Source organism: Oncorhynchus kisutch, linkage group LG27 (assembly GCF_002021735.2).
Source record: "Oncorhynchus kisutch isolate 150728-3 linkage group LG27, Okis_V2, whole genome shotgun sequence".
Classification (NCBI taxonomy): Eukaryota; Metazoa; Chordata; class Actinopteri; order Salmoniformes; family Salmonidae; genus Oncorhynchus; species Oncorhynchus kisutch.
The window spans coordinates 25860880-25886945 of NC_034200.2; the positions used below are offsets into that span (position 1 = coordinate 25860880).

General features: G+C 41.9%; 2 protein-coding genes across 6 annotated transcripts in view; both read right to left on the reverse strand.

The window, feature by feature from the left end:
• LOC109872316 (cyclin-Y) overlaps positions 1-5916 on the reverse strand; it is a 32683-nt gene extending 26767 nt beyond the window's left edge. For 2 of the 4 annotated variants that reach the window (XM_020463511.2, XM_020463510.2), the window contains exons 1-2: positions 5700-5916; positions 5333-5516 (exon numbers count right to left, since the gene is read on the reverse strand). In XM_020463511.2, the coding sequence (XP_020319100.1) occupies positions 5333-5486 (154 nt within the window). In that variant the 5' untranslated portion in view covers positions 5487-5516; positions 5700-5916. Of the gene's footprint in view, positions 1-5332 lie in introns of all 4 variants that reach the window. The other 2 variants (XM_020463507.2, XM_031807165.1) reach the window with 2 other exon arrangements.
• Positions 5917-13559: 7643 nt separating this feature from the next.
• Positions 13560-25827, reverse strand: LOC109871884 (cAMP-responsive element modulator). Of its 2 annotated transcripts, XM_020462901.2 has the most exons (8): positions 25670-25827; positions 23928-24048; positions 23554-23685; positions 22785-22876; positions 22494-22636; positions 19080-19259; positions 15846-16011; positions 13560-15488 (listed from the first exon to the last, which is right to left on the reverse strand). In XM_020462901.2, exons 2-8 carry the CDS (start codon positions 24042-24044, stop codon positions 15344-15346), a joined length of 975 nt encoding a protein of 324 aa, XP_020318490.1. In that variant the 5' UTR covers positions 24045-24048; positions 25670-25827; the 3' UTR covers positions 13560-15343. The 2 variants fall into 2 exon arrangements, with proteins under 2 accessions (XP_020318490.1, XP_020318491.1); XM_020462902.2 differs by lacking the exons at positions 19080-19259; positions 22494-22636; positions 22785-22876; ... (1 more) ...; positions 23928-24048; positions 25670-25827 and adding an exon at positions 18165-18381.
• Positions 25828-26066: the final 239 nt, after the last annotated feature.

The following is a 26066-nucleotide window of genomic DNA, read 5'->3' on the forward strand; positions in this document are numbered from 1 at the left end:
CACTAGGAATGTGATGAAAGAAATGAAAGCTGAAATAAATAATTCTCTCTACTATTATTCTGACATTTAAAATTAAATGTGAAATAAAGTGGTGATCCTAACTGACCTAAGACAGGGAATTATTACTCGGATTAAATGTCAGGAATTGTGAAAAACCTGAGTTTAAATGTATTTGGCTAAGGTGTATGTAAACTCCCGACTTCAGCTGTATATCTCAACAGAGCTGAAGCACACAGAGCTTGTGATACATTACAAGACATTTTCTTCAAGGCATGAGCAGTGAGCACAATCTTATATCTGATAATAAACCAGTCTATTTGACATATGTAGGCAGTGATAAATGTAAGAGAGAATAAAGACAGTTGAGGAAAGGGTTTGTAGTTTTACTTCCTGTTGACTACTCCATGTACAATGCACACGCTGGTCACATGGGGGTAGAGAATAACATGGCAAGGGACTCATGCAGAGTCATAATAATATATAGACCGTTTCTGACCATATAATCAATAAAGGATGTTCCTTCTGCACCAAATAATTAGTGCAATGAATGGTATCTAGCCACTACATTGATAAATACAAAGGAGAGGACATGTTCAGAACACCTCCAGAAGGCTACAGGAGTTCTTCCCCATTACATTCAAGATGATATCACTTATCATCAATTACTTCCAAGTAATGAGCTATAAGTCGACTTCAAAGCACCCAGCATGTTAGGTCAGTGCGTCCCAAATGGCACCCTATTCCCTATATATTGTGCTACATTTGACCAGAGCCCTATGGGGAATAGGGTTCCATTTGGGATGCAAGCTGTGTCTTAGCTCACCCAACCCTGAGAGTCCATTATGGACTTAATAACAAGATACCATTACACAAACCCCACAGAGAGAAGAGAGGAGAGACTCCCTGCATCTATAAACTTAAATAGGAGCGTCAGCTGATGCCTGCCTGGCGCCCTGGTCTGCAGAATGAGCAATCATCTTAAGGCAGGATTCAGGAACACAGTAAGCTTTGTGTGACAGAGAGAACATAAGACTGCGTTGTCGTCCCCCCGCCCCTCCCATCTCACTCTGAGAGTGTCTATTTCTTTGTGACCATCTCTCTCTCTCCCTACCTCTTTCTCTCTCTCTCCCTACCTCTTTCTCTCTCTCTCCCTACCTCTTTCTCTCTCTCTCTCCCTACCTCTTTCTCTCTCTCTTTCTCTACAAAATAAGTTTTCGCTCAAAGATATTATTCAAATTTTAACTAGAGAGAAATGATATTTATTCTAAGATATTTCCTGAATATAGGACACGGGATCGTTGGTATTGAACATGTTGTCTTCTATACTCAGGTAATGAGAAAAAAGGGCCTTGCCAGTCGGCACCATTCTCAACAGAATAATTGTCCCAAATGGCATCCTATTCTCTATACATTGAACTACTTTTGACCAGAGCCCAGACACTTGTGGAAGGTAGTGCACTGTAAGGGGTGCGTACTGGTGGCAGAGAAGTCAGGCGCAGTAGAGCAAAAACTGTGTTACAACGGTGCAGTATAAAAATCACTGTAAACAGAACAATCAATACAATGAGTACAAAACCCGTCGCACACCAGAATAACGTGCACAAGCACTTACAATAAACAATTCCGGACAAGGACATGGGGGGAACAGAGGGTTAAATACACAACATGTAATGATCGAATTGAAACCAGGTGTGTGGGAAGATAAGACAAAACAAATGAAAGGTGGATCGATGATGGCTAGAAGACCGGCGACGCCGACCGCCAAATGCCGCCCGAACAAGGAGAGGAACCAACTTCGGCGGAAGCCTTGACAGCACTATAAAGGGAATGGGGTACCATTTGTCATGTGCATATGTGAGGCAGATCCACCCAGGAGTCATCTCTGGACAAAGTAAGACATGCTCTGAATTTCTTCAAAAGCAGCCTGCCTGCCTGGCCCGTCAGTCTGAAATCTAATCGTAGTATCAGCCAAGAGATCAGTTCATACAGGGCAAGCATGGGGTTTGAAATAGTGTCGTGACCCCTGCTTAAAAACACAGGATGGAGAGAGTCACTTTAGGAAAGGGCCACAAAGCCATAAATGGGATGTGACATAACCCAGGCTGCCCGGGTCAGACATCACATAACCCAGGCTGCCCGGGTCAGACTCAGGCTTCTCATTCAAACAGAACTAGACCCAACCTTATACAAACACAACTGTTATGGCTTGATGAAGTCTTCATAAGTCCTTTATAGACTAATTCTTCAGAAGTTGTAGGGCCGTTTCACGAAGAGTACAAGTGTCTGTGATATTATAAGTAAATATGTGCAGCACCAATATTAAATAAAACAATGATGTTATACTAAATGAAGTTTACTAATAAATAAAAGTTATATTGTCCCTTTTTTTTATTCAACCCCTGGAGATGGGAAAACATGTTTTTTATGAAGTTGTACATGTGCTCATTACATCAGAATGTCATGTTTTTTTACCAAGTTACATGACACAAAATGTACTCTATTCGTGGAACGACCCTGTAGATCTTTTAAAAGAGGGACCCAGAACTATTTTGACAAGAGTATTCTAATAACAAATAGTGAGATTTAGTCCATGAGAGTCTTGGGGTTAACAGTTCATCCTTTCAGAAGTGAATAACCCTCTTTATAGTGTCTCATAAGACTCCCCATCTCTAAATGAAGGCATTAGTTTGTCTCTCTCAGTAGTGATTTGTCCCGCTGGGCATGTCATTTGCATCTACAGGCTTCAGCTGCTGCTGTGGTAAGACAGCTACAGATAACACACACACACACAACTGCTGTGGTAGGACAGCGACAGACAGCCCCCTGATCAGTCTGCTGTTCAGAAGCACATCGCCATCCTGTCTGTGACCTCACTCGCAGACCTCGTCCCAAATAGCACCCTATTCCCTATATAGTGCACTACTTTTGACCAGGGCTCTGGATGCTGTCTGACAGACACCCAACATTGTATAAGCCACCTTAATTTAGCTGGACCCCAGGAAGAAGAGCTGCTGCTTTGGCAGCAGCTAATGGGGATCCATAATAAATACAAACACATTCACCAATACGCTCCTTTCAAATCACGAAATGAGCAGTCCTCAGTATCTCTCTCTGTCAGTCTCTCTTTAATCTCCCTCCCTCTATTTTTTTCCTCACCATCCATATGTGTAGTAGAGGGATACTCTGTGTCACATTGCTCTCGTCGTCAAGCTAAATCTCAAAAGCAGAGGTGTTATTGGTGGTGTTTCTAGGGACTCGCAAGGCTGCTCCAGAATAACATGCTGGGTGCATTAAACCCACACCACCAGATTATGGGTTTGCTGTTCTGTCCATTCCAGCTCTCAGAAGTAAGAGCCAAGGCAGAGTGAGACAGCCTATAATTAAAACTGTACAGACAGTCACAGCTTCTATCCACCACTGTAGGTTCACTGTGGCTTGGACATACCCCGTGTTTGAATTGGACCGGTACACACCGGTACCACCACCTCAAAATATTCTACTGCTTGAGTAACAGAATATCTTATAGAATATTGGATCAAATATTGTGGAGTACTGTCACCTAAATATATACAATACTGGGCTGGACACAAAGTGAGTACCGGCCTATATTTAAATCCACTTTAAGCACTGGACATACCCATAAGAAATACTGATGAATCTTCAGTGGCCTGATGTCATGATAGGGAATGGAGGAAACCCCAATAGCAGTTGATGTCAAATGTGCAGACTTTGCAGTTCATGGATTTTCAGACATGCGTGTTGCAGAGCAGACCTTACAATATTTCACTTCAGAGAATTTAATCTCTACATGAGTCGGTCCAGCTTGAGTAGGTTATACCCATTTACACTTTGAGAGTGAATGTATCCATTTTTAATATATGTTTCAATAAAGAGTGCTATACCATGCCACCATTGGTGTGTCTTTCATGCTCCAAGTGAAAACAAAGAGAAGCATTTATGAACAGGATGTTGTCTGCTCTGGTGCACCAAGGCTGTCCCCCAAATGGCACACTATTCCCTATAGTGCGCCACTTTTGACCAGGACCTATAAAGGCTCAGTCTACGGTCAAAAGTAGTGCTCTTTAATGGGAATAGGGTGCTATTTGGGACAACCCATATTTCAACATGTCACATGGGATTGAGAGGCAGACTGGATGCCCATGCTGCCTGCCCCCATGTATAGAAATACCTATGTAATAACATATGTAACAACATACATTCAGATAATCTGTCTGGCCTAATATATGCATTAAGTCAATCACAGAGATCCATTGCCAGGGGGAGGAGAAAGCCTTGCTGATAGGATTATGCATATATTATAAATGACCAATAAAGGTCCCACACTAGTAAATGTTGCCGACATGCAGCCTGGTCTCATACACTAGATGTAACATAGTAAATATAAATCCTGGATACTAAAATTAGTATGATATGTTACATTTGATATGGTTATATAAGACAGCTGGTTACTTAAGGCAAAATAATTAAATAGGATGATCAGGCATATAACACTAACGTCTAGCAACCCAAAGGTTGCGAGTTCGAATCTCATCAGTCAACTTTAGCATTTTTGCTAATTTTCCAACCTTTCAACTACATACTACTTTTAGCTACTTTGCAACAAGTTAGCTAACCCTTCCCCTAACATGAACCCTTTTAACTAACCCATCATATAACCCTAACCTTAGGGGCGGCAGGGTTAAAGCGTTGGACTAGCAACCGGAAGGTTGTGAGTTCAAACCCCTGAGCTGACAAGGTTAACTGCCTGTTCTGCCCCTGAACAGGCAGTTAACCCACTCTTCCCAGGCCGTCATTGAAAATAAGAATGTGCTCTTAACTGACTTGCCTGGTTAAATAAAGGTAAAATAAATAAAAACCCTTTAGCTAAACCTTCTCCTAACCTAGCTAACGTTAGCCACCTAGCCAGAATTCCTAACATATCATACGAAATGGGTGATGGACATCTACAAATTAATGCATACCATATGAAACTTAAAATACATTAAATGGAGTGTCTTGGTTTCCGTACAGAATAATAGTGTAATGAAACAAGCTGGGAGCAGGTCTCGAGCCCGAGGTCCAACGCGCTATCGACTGTGCCGCAAGGCAGAGTCCATTTCCGCGCTTATAAACCCAGGGTCTTACAATACGAAATACTCTGAGACCAGGTTGCAGCGACATGTTATATTTATAGCCTATTTGGCAAGCCAAACCAATAAAACATTCAGTGTGAACTTCAAAATGTTGAGTCGTGTTTCAAAACACTCACCACCATCACACGAGTACATTAAACATTAATAGGTCTACATTAGGTAATTATTTTATACTTTACCGTCGACATTCTCTCGGTCGCTGATGTGCTGCAGGTTGCAGCCCGTATCCTCCCTACTCAACTCCGGCTCCGTGTTGTACGACTCCAGCCTCGAATGAGCATTTCTTCGGAGCTTCGGACTTGAAGACACACAGCAAGAGGTCGTGCTCCCCATCTTTCCAATGCGTTACAATGTTGCTATTACCTATTGGAAGAATGACACCGGTAGTTCAAATCGCTACTGAAGCGAGGAGGAGGATCAAAGCAACGAGGGTGAAACCACCGCCGCGACCAGCACACTGTCATTGATAAATCCTCCAACAACATCTGCAACTAAGCAGAGAAATGTTTCGCATTTTACACTGTAAACTGTTTTTAGCCAGCCTACCTTCTTCTAAGTAAATCAATTAAGCTTCCACAGTCGGCCAAGACCACGCATTAACCACGCGTTTGAACATGACTAACGTTCATTTTTAAATCATCCATGCTTGATGAGGAGGAGACATCGTCGTTTTTATCAGTTGTGTAAAGGGAATGTAAATGAAGCTCTGCGATACACATGATCGTGAAGGCAACACAGTTGTAGCTTGAAAAGGTTCCGGTTCAAGTGGGTGTTTACAATTTAGCTCAGAACCTCCTGTCGGGATCACATCAGAGACACATATTCCCAGATCACACAGACCCACAGAGAATTCTATAAACTCCCATATCTTTTAGGCGAAATACAGCCATGTGTAATCACAGCAGCAACATTTGTGGCACGTTGCCATGAGAAAAGGGCAATCAATGGAGCACAAACAACATCGTAAATACCACCAATATCTTTCTGTTAATTTAATTCAATTCAAAAGGCTTTATTGCCATGGGAAACATGTTTACATTGCAAAAGCAAGTGAAATAGATCATAAACAAAAGTGAAACCAATAATATAAAAATGAATAGTAAATATACTCAAAAGTTCCAAAGGAATAGACATTTCAAATGTCATATTATATTATACTGTGTTGTAACGATGTGCAATTAGTTCAAGTACAAAAGGCTAAATAAATAAACATAAACATGATTTATCTTTCCCCACTATTCTTACTACAATTATTTACACATTGCTAAAACACTGCACATTGCTGATATTATAAACTGTGTGGTTCAAGCCCTGAATGCTGATTTGCTGACAGCCGTGGTATATCAGACCTTATACCAGGGGTATGGCAAGACATGTATTTTTACTGCTCTAATTATGTTGGTAACCAGTTTATAATAGCAATAAGGCACCCAGGGGGTCTGTGGTGTATGGCCAATATACCATGGCTAAGGGTTGCGTTGTGCATAAGAACAGCCCTTAGCAATGGTATCCTGGCCATATACCACACCCCCTCGTGCCTTATTGCTCAGGACTACCTGGCATGATGACTCCTTGCTGTCCCCAGCCCACCTGGCCGTGCTACTGCTCCAGTTTCAACTGTTCTGCCAGTGATTATTATTATTTGACCATGCTGGTCATTTATGAACATTTGAACATCTTGGCCATGTTCTGTTATAATCTCCACCCAGCACAGCCAGAAGAGGACTGGCCACCCCTCATAGCCTGGTTCCTCTCTAGGTTTCTTCCTAGGTTTTGGCCTTTCTTGTCACGTTCTGACCTTAGTTCCTTTGTTTTGTCTTTTGTTTTAGTATGGTCAGGGCGTGAGTTGGGTGGGTTGTCTCTGTTAGTTTTTCTATGATTTTCTATTTCTGTGTTTGGCCTGATATGGTTCTCAATCAGAGGCAGCTAGCTGTCTATCGTTGTCCCTGATTGAGAACCATATTTAGGTAGCCTGTTTTCCATTGTGTTTTGGTGGGTGGTTATTTTCAGTCTTTGTGTGTCTGCACCAGACAGAACTGTTTCGGTTGTTTCTTTGTTGTTTTTGTTATTCAGTGTTCAGTTTGGATTATTATTAAATAAGATGAACACTAACCACGCTGCGTTTTGGTCCTCTCCGTCTTCCACCAAAGACAGCCGTTACATTTCTAGGGAGTTTTTCCTAGCCACCGTGCTTCTACACCTGCATTGCTTGCTGTTTGGGGTTTTAGGCTGGGTTTCTGTACAGCACTTTGAGATATCAGCTGATGTATGAAGGGCTATATAAATACATTTGATTTGATTGCTTAAATATAACACTTGAAATGTCTGTTTTTAAACTTTTTTGAGTGCAATGTTTACTGTTAATTTCTAATACTTTGTGTGTGTGTGTGCAGGGGCGGACATAGCGATTTGGAGTCCCTAGGCAAATAAAAAAGTACCAAATCAGATGATGTGGCTTTGTGTCACTACAATATAACAACAGTAGTATGGATAACAAATTATTCCAAAAGCCTTATACAGCCTGGAATGGATAGGTGAGGTGAGCATTGGCTCCACAGAAATCTGTCTTGTAAATCATGAACTCACTGCCATGAAGCTCGGGAACTTAAATATACCCATGCACAGATAAGGATTAGACAAAAGGAACCTTATACATTTGCAGTCGGAAGTTCACATACACTTAGGTTGGAGTCATTAAAACTTTTTTTTCAACCACTCCACACATTTCTTGTTAACAAAATATAGTTTTGGCAAGTCGGTTAGGACATCTACTTTGTGCATGACACAAGTAATTTTTCCAACAATTGTTTACAGACAGATTATTTCACTTAGAATTCAATGTATCACAATTCAATTCCAGTGGGTCAGAAGTTTACATACACTAAGTTGACTGTGCCTTTAAACAGCTTAGAAAATTCCAGAACATGATGTCATGGCTTTAGAAGCTTCTGATAGGCTAATTGACATAATTTGAGTCAATTGGAGGTGTACCTGTGGATGTATTTCAAGTCCTACCTTCAAACTCAGTGCCTCTTTGCTTGACATCATGGGAAAATCTAAATAAATCAGCCAAGACCTCAGAAAAAAATGTAGACCTCCACAAGTCTGGTTTATCCTTGAAGGTACCACGTTCATCTGTACAAACAACAGTACGCAAGTATAAACACCAAGGGACCACGCAGTCATCATACCGCTCAGTAAGGAGACGCATTCTGTCTCCTAGAGATGAACGTACTTTGGTGCGAAAAGTGCAAATCAATCCCAGAACAACAGCAAACAACCTTGTGAAGATGCTAGAGGAAACAGGTACAAAAGTATCTATAGCCACAGTAAAACGAGTCCTATATCGACATAACCTGAAAGGCCGCATAGAAAGGAATCAATCAATCAATCAAATGTATTTATAAACCCCTTCTTACATCAGCTGATGTCACAAAGTGCTGGACAGAAACCCAGCCTAAAACCCCAAACAGCAAGCAATGGAGGTGTAGAAGCACGGTGGCTAGGAAAAACTCCCTAGAAAGGCCAGAACCTAGGAAGAAACCTAGAGAGGAGCCAGGCTATGAAGGGTGGCCAGTCCTCTTCTGGCTGTGCCGGGTGGAGATTATAACAGAACATGGCCAAGATGTTCAAATGTTCATAGATGACTAGCAGGGTCAAATAATAATAATCAGAGTGGTTGTCGAGGATGCAACAGGTCAGCACCTCAAGAGTAAATGTCAGTTGGCTTTTCATAGCCGATCATTCAGAGTATCTCTACCGCTCCTGCTGTCTTGGACAGGTAGCACGTACGGTGAACAGGTCAGGGTTCCTTAGCCGCAGGCAGAACAGTTGAAACTGGAGCAACAGCACGGCCAGGTGTACTGGGGACAGCAAGTAGTCATCAGGCCACGTAGTCCTGAGGCATAGTCCTAGGGCTCAGGTCCTCCGAGAGAGAGAGAAAGAAAGAAAGAAAGAGAGAAAGAAAGAAAGAAAGGAGAGAGAATTAGAGAGAGCATACTTAAATTCACACAGGACACCGGACAAGACAAGAGAAATGCTCCAGATATAACAGACTGACCCTAGCTCCCCAACACATAATCTACTGCAGCAAAAATACTGGAGGCTGAGACAGCAAAGCAACCCCACAACATGATGCTGCCACCTCCGTGCTTCACGGTTAGGAAGGAAGAAACCACTGCTCCAAAACCGCCATAAAAAAGCCAGACTATGGTTAGCAACTGCAAATGGTGACAAAGATCGTACTTTTTGGAGAAATGTCCTCTGCTCTGATGAAACAAAAATAGAACTGTTTGGCCATCATGACCATCGTTATGTTTGGAGGAAAAAGGGGTACGCTCATAAGCTGAAGAACACCATCCCAACCGTGAAGCACGGAGGTGGCAGCATCATGTTGTGGGGGTGCTTTGCTGCAGGAGGGACTGGTACACTTCACAAAATAGACGGCATCATGAGGTAGGAAAATGATGTGGGTATATTGAAGCAACATCTCAAGACATCAGTCAGGAAGTTAAAGCTTGTTCGCAAATGGGTCTTCCAAAGGGACAATGACCCCAATCGTACTTCCAAAGTTGTGGCAAAATGGCTTAAGGACAACAAAGTCAAGGTATTGGAGTGGCCATCACAAAGCCCTGACCTCAATTCTCTAGAAAATGTGTGGGCAGAACTGAAAAAGCGTGTGCGAGCAAGGAGGCCTACAAACCTGACTCAGTTACACCAGCTCTGTCAGGAGGAATGGGCCAAAATTCACCCAACTTATTGTGGGAAGCTTGTGGAAGGCTACCCAAAATGTTTGACCCAAGTTTAACAATTTAAAAGCAATGCTACTAAATACTAATTGAGTGTATGTAAACTTCTGACCCACTGGGAATGTGATGAAAGAAATAAAAGCTGAAATAAATCATTCTCTCTACTATTATTCTGACATTTTACATTCTTAAAATAACGTGGTCCTAACTGACCTAAGACAGGGAATTTCTACTAGGATTAAATGTCAGGAATGGTGAAAAACGGAGTTTAAATGTATTTGACTAAGGTGTATGTAAACTTCCGACTTCAATGTACGTTTCAATACGAAAGTACGTGATAGAGAAGTGCAGGTGTTCCCTCATTTACAGACAGAATGTCATTCGAGATGCAATCAAATATAGATGCAATATCTGTTTTAAGTTGTGACATATCTCAACCAGAGATGTTTTATTGTCATGTGTGTTACAGCCCTTGTATGTAGTTTTGACTCAACTACATTTAAGATCTTTAAGATCTTTGATGTAAATAATACTCTCTGTCCACAAGAGGCCAGTGTGGATCAACTATCAGTGAAGGTAGTGGCTTCAGGATTGACCACTGGAGGGCACAATTTCCTGTAGTGGAAATTTCCACTTCAACCACAGTATGAACTTCAGTAAGATGTTGCAATGCTGCTAATAAAATATTAAACATACACCCACCTCAAGTTGTTCAACTTCTCAATGTTGATAGGTCCTATCTGACGGGTGCAATCCTCATACAGTAAGCATTGTAGGCAAGCTGTTAAATATACAGTAGTTGTTGATTTTCCGTATGAGAATGAAACCCTCATCTACGCTCGTACATTCACTCTTCAAATGAGCACTTTCTGTGTATGTGAGAATTGGACATAAATTCTGAGAGAATCTATTCACAAATAATCCTCTCTAAAATAACCAACCTCTTTAAAGTGAACTCTTTGGTAAAAATATAAATGTAAGAACTCAGTTCTCTTTGTATTCACACTGCCCTTGGCGTTGAATGAGGACTCAACTCTTATGCAGGTTCACTTCACCTATTTTGTGGTCGGAGTTCTCTTTGCGTTCACATTGCTATGTTTAGAAAGGAACCAAGATTTTTTTCCAGTAGAATACCTCGTACTGAAGAGCTCAGTGACTTTCAACGTGGCACTGTCATAGGATGCCACCTCTCCGATAAGTCAGTTTGTCAAATTTCTACCCTGCTAGAGCTTCCCCGGTCAACTGTAAGTGCTGTTATTGTGAAGTGGAAATGTCTAGGAGCAACAACGGCTAAGGCGCAAAGTGATAGGTCACACAAGCTCACCGAATGGGACCACCGAGTGCTGAAGCCATAAAAATAGTCTGTCCTCAGTTGCAACACTTACTACTGAGTTCCAAACTGCCTCTGGAAGCAACATCAGCACAAGAACTGTTCGTCGGGAGCTTCATGAAATGGGTTTCCAAGGCCGAATAGCCGCACACAAGCCTAAGATCACCATGCACAATGCCAAGCGTCGGCTGGAGTGGTGTAAAGCTCACTGCCATTGGGGCAATGGAAATGCGTTCTCTGGAGTGATGAATCACGCTTCACCATCTGGCTGTCTGGACAAATCTCTGATTGGTGGATTCCAGGAGAACGCTACCCGCCCCAATGCATAGGGCTGTTTTTCATGGTTCGGGCTAGGGCACTCAGTTCCAGTGTAGAGAAATCTTTACACTACAGCATACAATGACAGTCTAGACAATTCTGTGCTTCCAAGAAACAGTTTCCTGTTTCAGCATGACAATGCCCCATGCACAAAGCGATGTCCCATACAAAAATGGTTTGTCGAGATTGGTGTGGAAGAACTTGACTGGCATGTACAGAGCCCTGACCGTAACCCCATCGAACACCTTTGTGATGAATTGGAACACCGACTGAGAGCCAGGCCTAATCGCCCAACATCCGTGCCCAACCTCACTAATGCTCTTGTGGCTGAATGGAAGCAAGTCCCCGCAGCAATGTTCCAACATCTCGTGGAACGCCTTCCCAGAAGAGTGGAGGCTATTATAGCATCAAAGGGGGGGGACCAACTCCATATTAATGCCCATGATTTTTGGAATGAGATTTTTGACGTGCATGTATCCACATACTTTTGGTCATGTATGTTGTCGTTCTCACACTATTCAAACCCCACAATCATTAAACAGCTTATGAAGCTCTCTTAGCCTATAGATCTGCGCATCCTTGACAATTGCTAATCAATATCCAAAAACAGCACACGTTTTTTTCAGCGAACCTACATGTTCATCTTCTCGTGGCACCAATGTGAGGGGTTATGTCAGGGGAAACGCTGTTGCAGTAGTCTAGTGTGTGGTGCGGAAATAATGACAAGCGAACCTGGGGAGCTTTGTGTTCACATTGCCTTAGAAAAGGGAACCGAACCAAGGATTTCAAGTGAACTGAACTTAGACCACCTCTCGATTTGGTCAGTTCGGTTCGCTTCGGAGGCTCTTTCGAGGGGTCTAAGTTCCTTTGGAGTGTTCACACTGGACAGAAATAAACACACGGAGTTCACAAACATTTGCTGAAAGGGACCAAGTGTGAAAACACATTGTACTAGATAGGCACTTGTACATTGTGTTGACATCACAGAATATAGTAGAGGGTCACAGATTGGCTTTACAACAACAGAACAGTGAGGAAAAACAGAAGTTGTTTTAAGGTTTCATTCCAACGCCGCTCTGTTCACAGGTCCAGCCCATCCCCTCTGCAGTGTCCACAGACCTGAACAGGAGAGAATAATGCACTACACTGTCACACTAATACTTCCAGAGATGAGAAATTCAAGGATTAAAAATAACAAGAAACTTGAGGGCAGTTAGTAGAGAAGAAACAAGGTATAAAACAGTATTGTTTCCTAGCTATACTATAAAGCAATAACCTGTTCTTGTACTTGAGATAGTCTGTATCAAGGCACAAGGCGAGACCCAGATGCAGACACAGGAGGCAGATGGTTAGAGTCTTACGATGTGTAATAATCCAAATGTGTAGGCAAGAGAATGGTCGTGGACAGGCTCAAAGGTCAAAACCAGATCAGAATCCAGGAGGTAGAGTGGCAGACAAGCTCATGGTCAAGGCAGGCAGAATGATCAAGCAGGTGGGTACAGAGTCCAGAAACAGGCAAGGGTCAAAACCGGGAAGACTAGAAAAAAGGAGAACAGCAAAAAAGAATAAGGGAAAAAAACCGCTGGTTGACTTAAATACACTGGGGAAAATAAGCCACACCTGGAGGGGGTGGAGACAATCATAGAAACAGGGGAAACAGATCAGGGTGTGACAGTCTGTGTGATATAATGGTATAACAGTGATATTCCTTTGGGACTCTAGGGGAGAAAATCTATTTCTTATATGCATTTCTGATGCCTGGAGTATCATAATGAATTATGTTAGAGCATCATGAAGATGTAAATTGTCTGGTGTAACACTTCTGTTGTGAAATGTTGTGATGTCAGAGTTAAGGTATCTGAGGTGAAGAGAAATGATGTTGGTTCATCCTTCTGCTTGTTATTTCAGAGGTGAGCCCAAAGGCATTGTGTGGTACAGACTTCAGTCCATATAGTGTGTAGTTTTCTGAATGACGATTAATCTAACAAATCATTTCAGTGTAATTCATACTGTGGTATGGACATTTTTATTAGAAATAGTATATTTTGACAATATTCAAACATAAGAGGGATCAATACACATGAGGTGAACATCTGTTTTTAAGAGCCAACCTGTTTGACATACTTTTCAATGCTATCCAAAACATTTACTGAGATCAAATTTATTTTACATCTCACCTGAATTGTATAACCACTGGCCTGACAACAAACATAAAAAGGACATATACCAAAGGACATATACCAAAGGACATATACCAAAGGACATATACCTGTAAACAGAAAGGTTATCAGGAAATTCAAAGCAAGCGGGAGGCTGCAAAATCACTGCAAGCAGAACTGGTGTGAGGAAAGAAAACAAAGCTACATCATCATCATCATCATAGTCAGGTCTGTGCTCTCATGGACATACCTTTCAAAAAGATCAGTCATGAACTCTATTTTTACATGCCAACTGGCACACTATTACCTATTTACTGCACTAATTTTGACCTGGGCCCATAGAACTCATGTCAAAAGTAGTGCACTATAAAGAAAATAGTGGGCCATTTGGGCCATATCTTATCTGTTATGATCAACTAATTCACATAAAACGTTTATAACGAGTATCAAAATACCCAAACGTCAGCTTATCAGCACTTTCAGTGCTTCTTTTGTACAGTACACTGGCACAGCACAGTACTGTTCCGAGACAGACAGACAAAAGGGACAACGACTGGTGAGAGATTCAGTGAACATCAAATGTAGCAATTTTGTGTGGTAAAGCAGTAGTCATTTCAAGATGGTCTTGATGAGATAAGATTCCTCCAATGGCTAGAAATATATAATTATTTTATATACACTCATCCGAGGGCCACGCCACGTTAATTTGACATTTTAAATTGAACTGTGTTGTTTGAAAAGAGACCAAGTGAAAGGTGTATACTCACATCCTCGACACTGGATTTTACACATTGATTCAGGTAACACGTGAAGTCATTAGACAACACCGATTGACAGTCAAAAGGACAAATATAGAATTTCAAAACTCTAATAATTTCGCAAAGTGTATTTACTCATCACACTGTCCTGAAAGAAGAGGTCCACCTGATTTAACAAAGGTATGTTGACAACAGCCAAGGTGAGCAGAGAAGTACAGTAATATAAGGAGAACAACTGTAGCTAGCAGTGACAAGTAAAGATATATAGGTTTAGCCTGGTCCCAGATCTGGTTGTACTCTTGCCAACTCAAATGCTTTCATTGTCAAGCCAAATGTGATAAAAAAGTAACAAGGAGTTGGCATGACAGCACAAACAGAGTCCGGCTGTGGTAGGTTGGCTTGCTGGTGAGTCTGCGTGCACTCAATGTGAACTTGCTGGCTGATAGTCAGGCTCTTTCGCAGCTTCTGCTTCTCAAATGCGGTGAGCCAGTGGTGGTGAGGCGGTGTGCCTTCAGGAAGCATATCTACTTCCTCTTCCTCTGCAGGCTAGAATCTCATTGGCTGCCTCCCTGCAAACAGCAGAAGCAAACGCGGCTGGGCGTCACTTGTGTATTCACATACAAGCGCAAGGACAGACATGGGTCCTGTCCGGAGCAGGACTTGACTTCAGCCCGGAGAGCACAAGCCTACGGCCACCTAACAACCTCCGGTGCAGCATCAAATTGACTGGGCCCAAACAAGCGGAGTAAACGAGAAACAAAGACAGTGAAAGTAGTTTTCGTCCCAGAGTGTTTTTTTTACAGCAGTCAATCTGTAAACTCCACTCTCTGCATTCTCAGTAGGATCTCTCTCTCTCCTGGCACAAGGCTGAGAGCAGCTACTCATTCTTGTGGCAGTAAATGTCCTTTAGTGCTTTGAGTTCCTCAATGAGGGTCTTGTTTTGGTTTTCCAGCACGGCCACACGGTTCTCCAGACACTTGACATACTCTTTCTTTTTCTTGCGGCACTCCCTTGCAGCCTCCCTAGAGAAGACAGAGTAAAAGAGACAGTGGGAGAAATCCCAGCTCTAAGCACCAATCAAAAACACTTTAGAGACTTCCCATAACATCCAGTCAACCTTTATAGATAATCAATTATCAAAGGGGTGCTTTAAAACCTACAGGAAACTGAGAATGAGGACCATGAATGATTTAGAAATCTGTTCCCCTTTTGCAGTTGTTGACCAAATTCAGAGCAACAGAGTAAAACTAGTATGTGTCCCAAAAGGCACCCGACTCCCTATATAGTTCACTACTTTTGATCAGGGCTTCTGGGAAAAAGTAGTGCACCATAAAAGGGAAGAGGATGCCAATTTGGGACGCAACCTGTGTCTGTCTCACCTGTTCTTCATGAGGCGGACCTCCCTTTTGCGTGTTACCTCCTCAGTGTGCACCGGGGGATTGTGCATGGACAGGGAGCCTGGGGACGCAGCCATCACCAGACCCTGGGGCAGGCCCGACGAGGTGGGCGAACGGAGCTGGTATGCGGGCATATCTCCAGTGGCAGCTAGGGGACACAGACAGAACACCAGGGTTCATTTTAATAGTACTTCTTTTAACCAAGTTTATCACTTGCACAGACAGACAGGACATCAGAATTGGAAGTGATTACGTCATTTATTCAAGCAAGGTGGTCACTGGAGAACAAATTCTCGCTTGCATTGACCACTTACCTATATTTAGCTCACTGGGGCAAAAACTAAGTGCTGTATTTTTTTACTCCAGTCCTTCAATCACACAGATTTCTCATCTTCTAACTACTTAGAGGATAAGCGACCATAAATTAGACAAACGCTGAACACAAATCATGTAGATGGGTTCCATTTCACAACAACAACTGACCCCTTGTTTAATGTTTTTTCTGTTAAAACAACCAGACAAGACCAGATTCCAACAGACCGTGAATTAAGCAAACCAAACCTCATTTAAATGTTATTTTTCTACAGACAGATTTAAGATCGCCGCACAGGTGCCAAATTAGGGAGAGTAGGCCTAAGCACAAATCTAGCTTTGTGTGGTTTGAGTACCCACATGAACAAATACTACAGTTTACTATAGAATAGTACAGTACTTACTAATGAATTCTATAGTATACTGTAGAATACTATACTACACACTAAACTATCCCTTGATCATGTGTAGTACTTTCTATAGAATGTTGTGGTATACTGTCCGGGGGGTTACTACAACTACCTCCTTGACATGTCTTTGTCAGACTATGTTAAGACAATCGTCTTTCTGGTTGCTGGGTGGATAACTGCCATCCAAGTGAAAGAGAAAAGACAGTAGCACTGGCTGTAGCCTACGTTCCAGCCTACAATATTTGGTGATGATTCACTACTGATTCATTCATTTTTGGGTCAAACAAATCTTGTACTTTGAAAAAAATGTCAAAGTACAAAGTAGTCCCAAGCAGCGGTGTGATCCTCCATTCCCCCACTCACTTTCCGTACTGTATCCCTCTTATCCATCTCCCAATCTACATTTCTGACTACTATCGGTCAATAAAAAAACTAGAAGAACACAATAGATGTATAAAAAACCCAGAAGAGAACACATGAAAGTATTTCCAATGTGCTCCTTGGTGTAGGAACGTGGTTCTGATCTGACCACTAGTATGTTGATAAATGTCTCTCTGACATTTCCTGATACTCCAAAGTAAATACAGGAGAAAACTATCATCCTTATATGGCAAGAATAAACACTTATTCAAAACAACTATATTTTCACAACAAAACATTTGACTATTTTTTCCATTTATGAATTTATAATAGCCCAAATGCCACCACTGCACTCGTGTTTTAACGCAAGAGTGAGCAAGTAACAGCTTGCAGATCTAAAGGGATAAACAAGGCTGAATTCTTCTCTCTCCTGTCGTTATCGAAGTGGATGACTAAGCTGGTAGTGCTGAAGCTGTGATCACTGCTCTTTCACTGCTCCCACAGAGGGCTCTGTTCTGTCTGGAATCACAGTATGACTCCCAGCTGACGTCAATGTGAGTCTCACTCGACAGTTAGCATTCTCATTTCCCTGGCCCCATCTGGTTCCAGGAAACCGGAGTGACGTCAACGCCACCCCTCCCCCCTCTCCCAGGCTGCTCCAGAGAAGCGTTCTGTTTGAGTGTTTTAGGGGGCAAGCAGACAGACAGGAACTGGGTTGAGCAAGCTAACTAAACACTTACTGCCATGTTTGGTCAACATAATGTCAAGCTTTTCACTATAGGAATGTTGAATGGTAATTATACAGTACTCTTGTAATGTTTTCAAGTCTCAGAGAGAGAACTGTGGGCAGGATGCCTCTGTAGTAGATATCTATTAACCTGAATTAGTTAGTCAGTGCATGACAGTTTGCTAATACTCTGAAACACAGTTGAGGCTTCCAACTGAGCCAACTGCTATGACTATGGTAGACTACACACACACTTTTGAATACATTTTAAAAGTTCTGTAAAGACACTTAACAATCCAAACCTTCAAGTAATTACTCACAAAAAAAGCATGTATTTAGCCGTCTAAATACAGAAACAATGCAAGTACATCTCTGAATTGAACAACAATGCAGGTATACATTGTTTATCACTACCAACATGATACATTTAACTTGCTATAAAAATAAAACAGAAATACTGAGAAAGGAAAACAGACATAGATAGTGCCATACCTGATTCAGTCTCATCTCCAGTAACAGCCATATCTTCTACTTTCTAACAATCTGGGATCCACAGTATTACACACTTTCTCTCTTTTCATCTAGCTGACTGTGTGTCTTTCTCTCTCCCTGCCTGCTCTCTACATGGAGTGGACACCCATCAACTTCGCACAAAATTACAATTAAGGACACTGACATCACAATGACATCACTGGACCTGCTGAAGTCAATAAGACACTCTGCCTCTAGGCCCCTCCCCTGCTCTGCTCCTGGATCAAATGCTAAAGTGGAGCAACACAATGCAGCAAGATAGGGGAGGGAGGGTTAGCTGGTTATTTTTAGACCCTATGACGCAACTAGGCGATGTAGAACAAACATTAGGATATTGTGCCCAAGTGACAGCAGCCGTACTAATGTGAGCACCCTGATTGAAGCACTCCCAGGGGATACACTTTTAATACTTGTTATTAATATATGATTATTAAGCTTTTCATTCATTTCTCTGAAAAATAAGGTAAATAAGTTCAGCCTAATAAAGAAGTAGCCTAACAGAAAGGTTTTAAAGTAATAAAAAGTGGGAAATGTTCCAGTTGTTGGATTGATAAAAATACTGGCGTTTTACTGAAACCCCTCAGGGGGAAAAAGCATACATTACTCTGGTGGACATTACTCCAACTAACATCATTTGAATCTATTCTACTGTTAAATCATAACACTGGTTCCATAGTAACATTACGGGGTCAACCAGCCAAACTTGACACTTTTTAGAGACAAACTAGTCAAGCTCCAGCCATCTCAAGAGCTTCCTTTAGTTCATTTACCAAATTAATGCAAACCTATAAGTTGATGAATCACACTTCTCCCTACATAGTGCACTACTTTTGACCAGAGTCAAAATGGAGTTCATTTAGGTACAGTTGTTCCTACCTTGTATCACCACCTGGCCACCTTGTACAGAGAAGAACTGCTGTCCTGAGTCCCCTGCCTGGGTTGCATACTGCAGGATCTGGGGTGTACCAGCGTTGGACATGGCCAGAGTCTGTACGCCCTGCAGACCCTCACTGCCTGGACTGGTTATCTGGATGGCTCCCCCCTGGGTGATGGCAACTGAGGAGGGACACACATTTTTAGAAGTGATGGGTTACTCAGAGGTATATTGTGGAAGTTTGTGTGAATCTTATTAAAACTTTACTGACCAAAATATAGATAGTAAATGTGCAGAGCTAAAATGGAGTGTGCATTTCTGACCACTGCTACAAATAGCTGATTATCAGCTGCTTCTATGCAAGATGTTTTGGTCCATTAGATTAGATGTTTTTCTTGAAATAAAGGAAAGTACTGTACTTTATGGAAGGTCACTGGCTTATTGATGCACAACTGTAACCTGGAGAATTTGGCCTCCACAATGAATCTTCCGTTTAAGATCTCTTACACAATAACACAAACTGGATATAGAAATGAATGTCAGGGTTCTCCCCAGGATCATTTCAGAAGTTGGTGCTGTGGAGTACGGCACGGGGGAGGCCCCGAAAAGGGCCAGTGTCCCGCTTTGGACTCAAATGTATGTGGACACCCCTTCAAATGAGTGGATTTGGCTATTTCAGCCACACCTGTTTCTCTAAGAACGGGATCGGCTAGTGCTGAAAAATCGTCTGTTCTCGGTTGCAACACTCCGAGTTCCAACGTCAGCACAAGAACTGCTCGTTGGGAGCTTCATGAAATGTGTTTCCATGGCCGAGCAGTCTCACACAAGCCTAAGATCCCTATGCGCAATGCCAAGCGTCGGCTGGAGTGGTGTAAAGCTCGCCACTGGACTCTGGAGCAGTGGAAACGCATTCTCTGGAGTGATGAATCACGCTTCACCAACTGGCAGTCCGACAGACAAATCTGAGTTTGGCAGATGCCAGGAGAACACTACCTGCCTGAATGCATAGTGACAACTGTGAAGTTTGGTGCAGGAAGAATAATGGTCTGGGGCTGTTTATGGTTTGGGCTAGGCCACTTAGTTCCAGTGAAGGGAAATATTAACACTACAGCATACAATGACATTCTAGACAATTTTGTGCTTCCAACTTTGTGGCAACAGTTTGGGGAAAGCCCCTTCCTGTTTCAGCATGACAATGATCTCATGCACAAAGTGAAGTCCATAGAGAAATGGTTTGTCGAGATCGGTGTGGAACAACATGACTGGCCTGCACAGAGCCCTGACCTCAACACCTTTGGGATGAATTGGAATGCCGACAGCGAGCCAGGCATAATCGTCCATCATCAGTGCCCGACCTCACTAATGTTCTTGTGGCTGAATGGAAGCAAGGCCCCGCAGCAATGTTCCAACATGTCGTGGAAAGCCTTCCCAGAAGAGTGGAGACTGTTATAGCAGCAAAAGGGGGGGGACCAACTCCATATTAATGCCCATGATTTTGGAATGAGATGTTTGACGAGCATCACATAGTGTATATACACTACCGTTCAAAAGTTTGGGGTCACTTAGAAATGTCCTTGTTTTTGAAAGAAAAGCACATGTTTTGTCCATTAAAATAACATCAAATTGATCAGAAATACGGTGTAGACATTGTTAATGTCGTAAATGACTATTGTAGCTGGAAACAGCAGATTTTTATGGAATATCTACATAGGCGTACAGAGGCCCGTCATCAGCAACCATCACTCCTGTGTTCCAATGGCACATTGTGTTAGCTAATCCAAGTTTATCATTTTAAAAGGCTAATTGATCATTAGAAAACCCTTTTGCAATTATGTTAGCACAGCTGAAAACTGTTGTTCTAATTAAAGAAGCAATAAAACTAGCCTTCTTTAGACTAGTTGAGTATCTGCAGCCTCAGCATTTGTGGGTTCGATTACAGGCTCAAAATGTCCAGAAACAAATAACTTTCTTCTGGAACTCGTCAGTCTATACTTCGTCTGAGAAATGAAGGCTATTCCATGCGAGAAATTGCCAAGAAACTGAAGATTTCGTACAACGCTGTGTACTACTCCCTTCACAGAACAATGCAAACTGTCTCTAACCAGAATAGAAAGAGGAGTGGGAGGCCCCGGTGCACAACTGAGCAAGAGGACAAGTACATTAGAGTGTCCAGTTTGAGAAACAGATGCCTCACAAGTCCTCAAAGGGCAGCTTCCTTAAATAGTACCCGCAAAACACCAGTCTCAACGTCAACAGTGAAGAGGCAACTCCGGGATGCTGGCCTTCAAGGCAGAGTTCCTCTGTCCAGTGCCTGTGTTCTTTTGCCCATCTTAATCTTTTCTTTTTATTGGCCAGTCTGAGATATGGCTTTTTCCTTGCAACTCTGCCTAGAAGGCCAGCATCCCGGAGTTGCCTCTTCGCTGTTGACGTTGAGACTGGTGTTTTGTGGTTACTATTTAATGAAGCTGCCAGTTGAGGACTTGTGAGGTGTCTTGTCTATAATTAGATACATGCATTAGCATTCTCTCAAGATGCTGAAAGAAAGAAATCCTATTTTTTCACTCCTGTTTCCAAGTCAACATTAGCCTCCATTTGGTTTATAATTTTACTGCAAGAAATGCTTATTTCTGCAGGAATTATTATAAAGGCTATGTGAGAGGTTATAGACCTACAGTCAGTGTCCAGATTTCAGATTCCATTCAACCCATCTAAACAGTAGGTTACAGTTCCCTTGATGTGCTATATGCCTATTTGAAGTCCTGTCTTGTGACTATCGAATTTGTAAAGCGCCTCACAATCATCACACATAACATAGCCTGCTATCATCCTCTTTTACCACTTCACCTCATCTTTCCCAAACATGACTTTTCTGGTCCTCCCTTCTCTTAATGTTCAACTCTTCATTTTGCTGCTTTTCTCTTATTTAATTAAATGTCAATATTGTCCTATTTGCATCTGTGGATCGGCGTTAACATTTTCTGCAACGGTAACGTTTTCTGCCCGTTCCTAAAAGCATTAGGTGATAGGCGTGCAGTCTATTTGGTATGAGGCCAGTTTGGCCCTAAAGGTTAGGCTTATGCACTACTACCAGATAGCCTAAAATAATTTAAGAAAACCCTAAATTTAGCCTATAGATATCATTTGCACACACATTATACATTTATGTACTTTTTAAGGTATTGTTTTCACTTTATTCAACCACACAATATTTAATAACCCTAAACCCGCCCACCCCTCAGATATAACTGCGGTTATGAGTCAACCCGTGCATCACCAACTCTTACATTATTTGGGGAGAACCCCTAATGTCACAATAGTGAGTGCAAGTCAACATTTTGACCATAGTTGCGTCCTAACTATGGCAGCCTATTCCCTGTATGGTGCACTAATTTTGACAAGAGCCTAATAAAACTCACTGTATTGGCCGCTGCTGGTCTGATAGATTGAAGTTGGCACTTGAACTGCAGGCACACTGGAGGATGGAACCTCATCTTCGGGTTTCTCTTCCTCGATTCTTGGAATTGAGGAGGAATCTGATGATAGCTCATTGAGGATTTTTCTGAAAGAAAGAGGAAAGCACGTAATAAACTACTCTGCTTCGATTGCTTTGAAATGTCATTGCTTGTTTATCAAATTACATCTTGCTCCCTTTATAGTGCACTACTTTTTGTTTGTTTGATATTTGCAACGTTTTTATGTCTACCAACCGATAAGATGGGCGTCTTGAGAGAATCTCTCTTCTTTTCTGTGTGTCTGCGGCTGTTGACTCCCCATCTTCAAGCCCAGCTATGGAGGTTATCTGGAGCAAAGAAAAACACTATGAAGTCTGAAAGTAATGCATAGATATCATCCCTGTGTACGGTCACCTCCCTGCATTTAAAATACCTTACTGAACACTGAAAAATAAAAGTCATTCCCTATGCTGAAAACAAATTTGGACAATAGTAGAAATCTCAGGGTGTTTCCGAAATGACACACTATTCCCCCACAGGGCTCTGGTCAAAAGTAGTACACTATATAGGGAATAGAATGCCATTTGGGACAGATTCTCTGTAAGTTAGAGAATAAAGGACAACTAGGGTGACATCACGTGCTGATTTGTCTAATGAAAGCAGACAGTGTGTTGTCTTAGAGACAGTCAGACACAATACAACATTCTGTGCACATGAAGGTTAAACTTTGTGCTTTTGCTAACTTCAATGGTGTCATTGTCAAGCCAAGCATGTTTGACAAGAACTTTGCATGATGGGACAAACAGACTGGCACTCAGGCTAAGAAACTATATCTACAAGTACGCAAAACCATTCTTTGGTTTTTCTATGGGGAAAAATAACTACTCTGTAAAATAATGCAGATTTGACTGAATTTAGCCAAGAAGACTATAGTGACAAGAGTCTGTATCCCAAATGGCACATATTCCCTATATAGAGCACTGGTCAAAAGCAATGCACTATATAGGAATAGGGAAGGAGCTACCTGTACATTCTGCATCTGTGGTGACTGGATGACAGAGGCCTGAGGAGCCTGGATGACACCCTGAACATGAAGTGTCTGCCCACTAGGTAACTGCACCACTGTCATGCCAGCGGAGTCTCCTGTTCCTGAAACCTAGAAGAAGATGAGAGATGTTCAATTATTTTACAAGCAATTTAAACAATATTTGAGAAATATTTGAGGAAATGCAAACGCCTTGTCATTTATTGTCATATTTGGCTTGACAATGAGTAATGGGAGTTGGCAAAAACATAAACAGATCTGGGACCAGGCTATTTAGACCCCGATACACATCTGAATTATAAGAGTGATGATGAGTGACATTGGCCACAACACACACTTCACAAAGTATCTACCTGAGTGATTACTGCAGTGGGTGAGTTGGATTCACTCTGACTTGGATCCTCATCAGACAGAGAGTCATCAAAACGTCCCTCCTGCTTTGACGACGCAACCTCTGTGTCCATGGTCATCGGACTGGAAATGTCAGGAAATTAGGCAAAGTACAATTAAAGTCTAATTAGCTTGTTTTTTTTTTAAGTTTAAAGGTTATTTTAAAATCCAAAATTATGGGGACAAGTGGCAATTTAGTTATTTTTTACTCTGTGCTCCAGCACTTTGGATTTGAAATTATACAATGAATATGAGGTTAAAAGTCAGCTTTAATTATTTGAGGATATTTTCATCCATATCGGGTGAACAGTTTAGAAGTTACAGCACTTTTGGTACATAGTCCCAACATTTTAGAAGACAAAAAGTATTGGGACAAATTCACTTATTTTTTTATTAAACTAGGCAAAGAACAAATTCTTATTTACAATGACGGCCTACCTCGGGCCAATTGTGCGCTGCCCTATGGTACTCCCAATCACGGCCGGATGTGATACAGCCTGGATTCGAACCAGGGACTGTAGTGACACCTCTTGCACTGAGATGCAGTGGCTCAGACCTCTGCGCCACTCAGGCGCCTGACTTATATGTGTAAAGTAGTCTAGTACTTGGTCCCAAAGTTAGGTCTTCTCCTGTGCTGTAACCATACTAATTAAACAGGGATACAAGTGTTTTAAATAGATGCAAGGAATGCTTTTGTGTCTTCACTTGTTGGAATACTTATGCCACAGAGGAGGCTGGTGGGAGGACCTATAGGAGGACGGGCTCATTATAATGGTTGAAATGGAACAGAATCAAATGTGGTTTCCATTTATTTGATACTGTTCCATAGAATCCATTCCCGCCATTACAATAACCCTGTCCTCCTATAGCTCCTCCCCCCCAGCCTCCTCTGATATGCCATCAAAGTTCCAAGAGCTCTTCATAAAGTTGAAGTCAAGTGGCCTTCAAGTCAAGCATTACAAGAACACAGTTCAACCAAAAGGTTGATGTGATTGTGAATCAAATTAATGTATTCAATGCAATGTAGTGTTACATATGACAGTTGCTATTGCTTGGACCTTGGTTCATATTTTCACTTAACTTTCCCCCCATGGAGCAAACATGCGCCTGTCTGAATTCGAAATGGGAGGAGTCTTGTTTCTAAACTGGTTAGTTTGTACCTGTAGCGAGGTTGTTACATATGAAACTTTCTGCTACATCTGTAGCCATATTCAGCACCTAAAGAATATACATTTGGTACATTTATTAAAAGGTATTGCTGACAACCACAATGTATTTTCTTCAGTAGCTGGCTAACGTTAGCTTTTCAAAAAGAGAACGCGGATGGAGTTGCGTCGTTTAGCTATGCAGCTGTTCTATAGAAATTGCGACTCGCACCGAAAAGCATTGAGGGTGGTAACGTTAGCTTTAGATAATGTAACTAGCAGCTAACTAGTAGCAGGGAGTTACAAAAAAAAGTTAAGTAATAATATACGGTCACTGGTTGGAAAGCCAATTGTCACTGTATACGATGTCAGCTAGCAAGCCAAACACTATTGCATTTGTTTCTGTGCATGAAGTTGTTCAGCTGGCTAGCAAGCAGGAAGTAGATTCGACTGCGAATCGAAAGTTTGTCCATGCGTCATTGTAAACCGTGAACGTTCTGTCTTGTCGCTCCTTTTTTTCTGGGCTTGTGCCGCGAGTAGGCTACAGTGTAATAACTTACCAAAGTTATAAATTACGTAGTCAGACTCGTCACTAATTATGGTAGGAGTGGATGGCTCGAGCCACGTAGTCCCCACGTCAGTCCTGATGATGCAGCGCTAAAATGTAGACCAAGCACTCGTCCCCTCCAACTGAACACTACAGAAAAACACTACACGTGGGAGGAGCTTCACAGATTACTGTACTCTGCTACTGTAGCTAGACTGAGGGCAAATCATTCTGTTCATGTTTAACGTTAGACAACAATGCACTGGATACACTAATAATAATATTACAATTAACCTTTGACACTGTATATTACGAGCAATACTGTGAGTTAAAAATAGTATACTAGTGTTTAGACCTACTCTTTGAAGTTTAAAGAGTTAGCCTAAACATTGTCATTATAGTTTCCTTCT

Excerpts from the sequence above, each read along its gene's own strand:
- LOC109871884 (XM_020462901.2), bottom strand. The coding sequence starts at position 24,044 with ATGACCATGGACACAGAGGTTGCGTCGTCAAAGCAGGAGGGACGTTTT. Across the intron at positions 22,877-23,553 it reads CACAGATGCAGAATGTACAG|ATAACCTCCATAGCTGGGCT; the intron begins GTAGCTCCTTCC and ends TCTTTGCTCCAG. Across the intron at positions 22,637-22,784 it reads TCAAGACGCCCATCTTATCG|AAAAATCCTCAATGAGCTAT; the intron begins GTTGGTAGACAT and ends TCTTTCTTTCAG.